At 40.1% G+C, this 7,946-nt stretch overlaps 1 protein-coding gene across 1 annotated transcript in view; it reads right to left on the bottom strand.

Annotated features, from left to right (window-relative positions):
• The window catches only part of NDFIP2 (Nedd4 family interacting protein 2), a 62,813-nt gene extending 57,876 nt beyond the window's left edge, over positions 1-4,937 (bottom strand). The window contains exon 1 of the mRNA XM_046664318.1: positions 4,504-4,937. Coding sequence (XP_046520274.1) covers positions 4,504-4,824 — 321 coding nt within the window. The 5' untranslated portion in view covers positions 4,825-4,937. The remainder of the gene's footprint in view (positions 1-4,503) is intronic.
• Positions 4,938-7,946: the final 3,009 nt, after the last annotated feature.

Raw genomic sequence — 7,946 nt, forward strand, 5'->3', positions numbered from 1 at the left:
AAGATTTCTGAGGAAAGAAATGAAAATTAAATTTATATTCTACAAATACAACTCACGTAATGCAAACAATACACTGAGGGATGGTCACACGAACGAAGAAAGTACTAAGTAGGCTATTACAATAGACCATGCCACAGAAAGCACCAACATTTAAGGAGTAGGTACAAAATGAGTTCATGAACAAAAGAAGTCAGAGAAGTAAAGAGCAGAAAGCTGCTTCACATCAGGAATAAGGAAGGAGTTTCAAGGAGAAAGTACACAGCGTCAATGTAACAAATCAAACAAAACAAGAAATGAAAAGTATCTATTAGATTAAGCAATAAGCAAACTTGATGATGTCAAAGGGGTGTGGTAAGAATATAAACCAGATAAAGAATATTGATAAATTCAAAGGAAACAAACAACTGAAGACAAAAGGAACCAAGCTGGGCCAAGAAAAGAAGGCAATAACAAGAGAGCAACATAAGGTAAAAGACTGCAATATTTCTTTAAAATAGAAAGCAAAAGTAAACGACTGCCCTAAAAATTGCATAGATTATCTCATCCAGAACATGTACTACTGAGTAAGGCAGTCTGCCATGGACCTGAGTGCCCCTGCACATTCTTGCTGAGTGTGACAGTCTGCAAAACTTATCCATTTCCTGATACTGAGTGGATTCCTGTAGTAAGTCACATAGACAACAAAGAAGTTCAAGGTTACCACAGCACATAACTGCCCTCCCAGGGAGAGGTGAACTAGCTTGTTTGTTGTTTGCTACAATGTTTGCTGCTTGCTAAAAAAGTGCTGGACTCTTGGCCCTGAGTTCCTCAGCTGTGACCAACAACTATATCCATTTAGACCCAACACCCTCATGGGACCTGCTTGCAAGGAAAACCTACACAAATACACTGAAGTTATGCAGCTTGCTGTCCCTTGAATAATAATGTCACTTGTTTCTGACCTGGGAGTCTCCTGTTTTCTGCCAGCAACCATGAAACATTAATAGACTAACTTATTAGCTTTGTACATGTGGTAAAAATCAAATCTTAACACTTGTCACAGTTCTTGACATGGACAGTAAAGAACTAGTTGATACTCATGTTGCTAAATAATACAAGAGACACAAAGGTGGTGACCAGCAAAAACTGAAATCTATATAGTATTTTATGGTTTATTTACCTTATGTTATTCATAATAACATTTATCATTTATCCATTTCTATACTATATCTTTTACATATATTACATTATATAATTCTTATAATAATCCTAATGAGGTAGGTGCTAAAGGAGGAAACTGAAGTTTCAAGATCTTAAGTAACTAAGCCAAGGGCTCACAAATTGTAAACAGCACAACCTAAATATAAGCCCAGATGACTTTAAAACAGGTAGTTTTTTAAAGCATTAATAGTCAGCCTCCTTTCTAGCTGATTTATCAAGGAAAATTCTAATTCTCCAGATACAAGAGCTAAGTATCTAGATCTTTGCAGTATGAATACTTCATTATGTTCACAGAAAACTAATATTTTGGAAATGTTAGTAAAATCTTAAAATTTTTCTTTAGAAGTTTGTAGTTAAGGTTTAGCAAGAGCTAGGTCAAACAAATCCAAACCACTGCCTTTACTGCAGAATTTCTCATGGCTTTAATATACAAATACATGTTTTAATATGCTAACATATGCTATAAATCTTCTAAGACCATCTATTATCAACATTCTGGAATACAGTTTGGGAAACTACTGCTACAATCAAGAGTGTCAACTCAACTTGTACACAGAATACCTTTGAAATTTTAGTAGTCAGCTTGGTACAGGTACATAATCCTTTCAAATATAGAACATCAAAGTTAGAATGGGGCCTAACGCTCCCAGCCAAGTCAACTTACTTCCTAGTTTGGCAACATTGCTCATTTCCTACCAAACAAAACTGAATTTCCCATAATACAATGAAACTACACATCATACCTGGCTTTTTCTGAAATCAGAAGGGTAACAATCAAGGCTTTTTGTACCTCTATGTTGTTATCCACTGCTTTACTTAACAAAATTCAGATCCTTTTAACAATGGAAAGGAAGAATAGAGACAGAAAAGCAGTTTTACATAAAGCTTGTGCCTTGATCAATGGTAGTAAGTCACTCTGATGGTCCTGGGCATTGCCACTAACTTGCCAAAACGAAAAGCTAAATTTTTAACACTAATAATAAGTGATAAATTAACATCATATACCACTTCATCCCTAAGCATTCTTGCCTGCCTCCTACTTAGTCATCTCTTAACATTCAACAACTGCAATTGTTCACTGCTCAAGTTTATTAATCATACCAGAGTTTTCAAAAGAACTCAGCTAAAGGCCACCACACAACAGTTGTGTTCACCATATAAGTCAGGGCTGCAGATTGGTCTCTAGCTAAATAGTCCACTGGAAACCAATTCAGCTGCTTCTCTGGGACATACCTAGAAATAGTTATTGATCTGACCACTCTCAACAAAACCAAGAGTTACACTAGACAGATGAAATTACTGTAATTATACAGTAACAGGAATTAAAATCCAAATTTAAACTGTGCTAAGATTCTCAAACACTTTGCCTTACAAGGAAAACAAACTGGTGTCCTACCTACTGAAAGTGAGTAGTATCTTTAGAAAGACTGAATTTTGCCCTCTGCTCTGAAAGAATACCTCTACCCATTCAAAGTCTATGTACGACACATCTCCAGTTTGAAAAAAAAGAAATAAAATATAATATTGTCCATTTATTTTGAAAGGAGTTGAAAAGAAAAAGAAAATACCTTAAAACTGAGAGAGCAAACTTCAATATTCTGGTGTCAGAAATTTTTCAAAAGAATAAGTCATCTTAACTAGTCATAACTACTGAAAGCAAATATGACAAGACGATAAATTATTTTGAGGCACAGCTACATCAGGTAAAAATGTTTTGAGTAGTAACTTGTGTATGACAATATGGTTGATTCTAACAAGCAAAACCCCCAAAGAGAAAGAATTTTAAATCAGCTAATACCATTAAAGAAACAAATAGGAACAGGAAAGAAGAGATTAGGAAAAAAAACAAGTCCTGCTGATAAGAGTATTCGATATTTACCTACTGCATTTTATTATTGCTAACATTTACAAAAATAAGAATACCTTTAAAAACTAAAATCAAACCACCAAAAACGTATACACACTGATAACTTGAAAAATGCTTTCCAAACTGGCAGCAAAGATATTTTTCAAAGCGTTCTGAAAATACTGACAAATTTTCACAGAATTCAGAATATGGACCATTTGAAGGTTTTACAGGACGTAAACTAGATGAAATGGAAGCATCATGAGCTTTTATCTTAGAAAAATGCAAAATTACATATATCGGGATTTCAAGATTCAGTAGCTTTCCTATTTGTCAAAATGTGCTTATTGAGAAATTCTTAGTTCACAACTCTCACATGTGCAGATCTGAAAGGTGAAATCTGCAATAACATATCTACATTTGTACAATTTCACATAGTACTATTAATTGCACCATGAGTGCTCATATTAACGTTTTTCTCCTCTCCCTCAGTAAAAAGGTTAAACTAAATTACCACCTCAAAGTTTATAGTATACACTACCTCGCTGCAACAAAAGTCAACTATTGCTGAATCCATTTTTTAAATAGGGCTTACAAGAACAATCTCCAATGACATCACCAGAATACTAGAGGGAAAAATACATTAGAAAAATTGACACTGAAAATATAGAGGGACAGTTTTCGCTCATTACAACATACAAAGGTTTATATGATTAAACAGGAAAACTTTGTATTTAATGAAAAATAATTTTTCAAACGAGATTAGCATGTTTTCTAGCAAAATCTTCATGTTTCCCCTCTTGCCAAAAAAATGCGCGGACAGAAAAAAAGAAGAGTCACTTTAATATTAACAGAATGAAAAAGGACAAAATGACAAGGTTAACAGGCTGAGAGACAAGATCAGCACCATGACCCCTCTTCACAGTTGCACAATTTTTAAATCCACATTTTTTACCAAATCCAGGTCCCATCCTACGTAGTGCTAACATCTGCTCCCCCCTAGTCCCCCACCCCACCCCCATTTATGACGGCGATCACCTTCGACCACCTCGGCAGGTACGTGAACTCTGCACCATTTCCAGAAGACAATCCACGGGAATGTCTCAGAATGCCTCTGGCTTACGGAATAAGGAAATGATCGAGAAAGTGAGAAATAAAACAAATCTAAGTTTTAAGGGGATGGAGGGGGGTATCTTACAGCGGGGTATAGGGTGCGGGCGAGGGGTGAGGAGCCAGGAGGAGACTTGGGTCGACAGGGAAGAGTCTCGAAAGAGTCCGAGGCAAGATCCACAGGAGAGGTGTGAGGGAAACAGGTCCCGCTAGAAGAGCCAAAGAAAAATTCGCCAGCACGTCCCCTCTGCGAATAACCTGAGGAAAGGGACCCTGGGGGCCACAGTGGGAGGCAGTCCCGAGGTCCCCGGCGGCGCGGGAGGCCGGGGCAGGGGCCAGGAACTCACCACCTGGTAGCGGCCAGTCCCGGGCTGGTGGTGATCCATCCTTCCCGGCTCGGGATCCGGCTTCCGAGCGGGCGACTCCCCTCGGCGCTCAGCCCCCTCGGCCACCCCGGGGGACGACGTCGTCGCCGAAGAGCCCCTTCCGCTTCTGTTTCTACCGCCGCGGTCGCCGGGCCCGGCCGCTTCACTTCCTGCCGCTCCCGCAGAAGCCGCGGAGACCTCCGCGTCGACCGCGGCTCGGTGGAGAAGCTCCGGGGCGCCTCGCGCGCTACTGAGCATGCTCGGTATGGTCGCGCATGCTCGGTGGGTCTTCCGGCGGCCCATCCGCGTCGTGAGTGTGGGGTTAACCCGAGTGGGAGGATGTGGAAAAGTAAAGACAAGTCCGGGGGAGCTGTCTAGGTTGTCAGCCTGTCGGGAGTGGGCGGTGGCAAAGAGAGGGGAAAAAAGATATCACCGTCCTTGATTGGTCTTTTCTATTGGACGGGTTTCGCGCAGGCACAGGCGGGTACGCAATCACACCACGCAGACTGGTGTGGAGGAGGGAGGGAACGCATTCCTAGGACACCTGAGGACAGGTCACCTATTTACCCAGCATTCCTCCTATTACTCACCCAGGCTAGGACAATGCAGGGAGATCCGTCTTTAGGACAGTCCTAAAATGCTCATTCAAAATGATTAGTGAGTTAGGGGATATCTTTTTAAAAAATCTTTTTTGTCCCCCTCTTGGTAGTAAGAGATTTAAGAATCAAACAGGGACTCTTCAGCCATGCTTATGTATCTCGTCAAGAAAAGAAGCCTCTAGAGCCCTAGGTTGCTGAAAAGATACAAGAAAATAATGAAATAAGATAGGAGTATTTTGTGGTCATACATCAAAAATTCCGAAGTGTTTAACAGTAAGGAATCACTTGGTGTGTAGCATTGTAAGACTGTCTTAGGTCTGGTTAACCGCACATGACCTGCTATGTGTGAGTATCTCCAAAGGGCTGGAAGAAGGCCACTGGATGAGCCTCATCAGCTGGTTAAAATAGCAAAAATACAGTAACAACAGAAACTCATTGAGAGATCATCAACTAAAATATTTAAGCCTTCTTGATAGTTTTATTCAAAGCATTAATCAATTCTTGCTGGTTTTGCCATCTTGACATATCTACTGGTAGAGAGCATTAATAGACTAACATAGGCTAACAATAACAGGCAGTAATATCCTACTTAAATTTCTTTAAGCTTGCTGTCTTTTGATCTTAATGTATTTTACATTCTAAGACAATAAACATATGACATTTTATTGTATTACTGTACGAGAGCCTACCCTCACAATTTCACCCCAAATGGTATCAATGATCAAAACAGCAGCCGGAGTCAGCAAAATGAAATTAGATTCCTACATCACTTATGTTCTATACAGTTCATTTAGAACTTAATTTTATATACACTTGCCTTTTCATGAATCATTTATATGTCCATTTGTTTTTCAAATAGACTGCTGCTCAGGGCAGAGGCCATGTTTTACACCTAGCACACCCTGAACAGTACTGAGAACATAGCGATGAAAACCAAAGACCTAAACAAAAGCAGACATCCTGAATACTGTTAGAATAAGAGATTCTTTCCGTTTTACCCTCCTCCTAGGTTTTGTGAACGTTTTGCTAGTCTAGAGAGCACGTGACACAATTCAGCAGGAAAGGGTTTTTTCAGTGAAGAGGAGGACGAGACAGAGGGGAAAGAGAAGTAGAATAACAGCTAACAGGTATTGAGCCCTTCCCAAGCCAGGGACTGCATGCGTTAGATCATTTCATCCTCACAACAGCTCCATGACGTAGGCATGTGTAATCCTTGTTTAACAAATCAGGAAACTAAGATACTGAGAGGTTCAAGAACTTATAAAGCTAAATCACTAGTAAGTGGTGACAGATTCCAGAGCCTCCGCTATATTAAGTGCTATGTATAATACATCCCCCTCCTCCCAAAAAAAACCCCTTGTCTTTCTGTCCACCACAATTATGGAACTTGTGAAGAAGACCAAAAAAAAGAAAAATAGTGATGCATCACAAAGAGCTAACCTGACTTCCTTAAATCTCACCTTCTTCATCTATATGAAATAAATGATTCTTTTTCATCATCCCCAAAGGAGCCATTCTGAGCTCCTTTTGCCCATTCCACAACTAAGCCAATGTGACCTGTAACAGGACATCACAAGCAGAGGCCCTGAGTTGTCCCTCTAGGAGCAACTTATGTGGGATGAAATGGGAGTAACAATATTATTTTAGAGGCCTTAAGCAACGTCTGATATTTTCAATCCCTAATCGTTCAGTAGTGACAACCCTGGTTACCTAAGGAATAGGTAGCTATAAACTACCTCAAGTGGATTTTAGAATTCTAGTGCACTTCACAGACACCTCTTGTTCTGGCCTAGTCAGTTTTCATCTCTAAATACACAGCCGCCAAAATTTTACTGGTGCCACACTGCACACTTCAGTACTGGGGAAGACATGGAGATGAGCTGCCTGGATTCCCTGTCAAGAAAGGACACTCTGCCCAGCTGCAAGGAGTGTGATTAACCCACAGCTTCCAACTTTTAGTTTTGTTCAAGAGTCTTTCAGCTTTCAACCTGAGGTCATGCTATTTTCAGGGTGGCACCAGGCCATTGACTAGACAAGGCAGTGGTACGGGTCTAGCCATTTTTACCTGACACTGGACCCTGTGGAGGAGCAATCTTTGCTTCAGAGCTCCCTGCTGAACTGGCAGAGATTTTGTCAGCTCTGCAGTATTTTGTGATAACTCTCCCTGACCAATCCTTTTTCCTTTCACAGAATTTAACTACCCAATAAATCTCTTGCAGTCGTAACTTCACATCAGCATCTGTTTTGTAGAGAACCTGACCTAGACAAGTACCAAGATATAAAGTGATAGAACATTGTTAATATAATCAAAATTGTTTTAAATGACTACAACCATCCTTTCACATGATTGATGTTTCATCTGCAGAATAACCCTCAATACCCTCCATTGTTACCATTTTCTCATGTGGATGTAACGTATCTACAGCCTTCCCACATTGACTTTGATGTTGTTCTGTTCTGTGATGTTGTCAAGTCATAGGGACATACTTCCCATTGGGAATCCCTCTTACCTTCCCAGAAGTACAGACATTCTCTCCAGAGGTAAACAAATTTCTTTATCATCCTCCATATTCTCCTCTTACTTCTAAACAGGTATGCTAAACTGCATAGACATGTGCCAGGATTCTTTGTTAAGAGCCCCACCTGTCAGAGAGCAGTAGGCATGCCATTGCCTGCAAATGGCCGTCTACACCAGCCTAAGTTACTGGTGGGCAATGCTCCAAATTTTCCTTTCTTCTTCAGTGATTTTTAGTTTTTTCTTACTCGCTCTACAACCTAGAACTACTCCTTTAGTAGCTACTGATGGCTAGTGTGACCACAGATCCT

This window comes from Equus quagga, chromosome 6 (genome assembly GCF_021613505.1).
Source record: "Equus quagga isolate Etosha38 chromosome 6, UCLA_HA_Equagga_1.0, whole genome shotgun sequence".
NCBI lineage: Eukaryota > Metazoa > Chordata > Mammalia > Perissodactyla > Equidae > Equus > Equus quagga.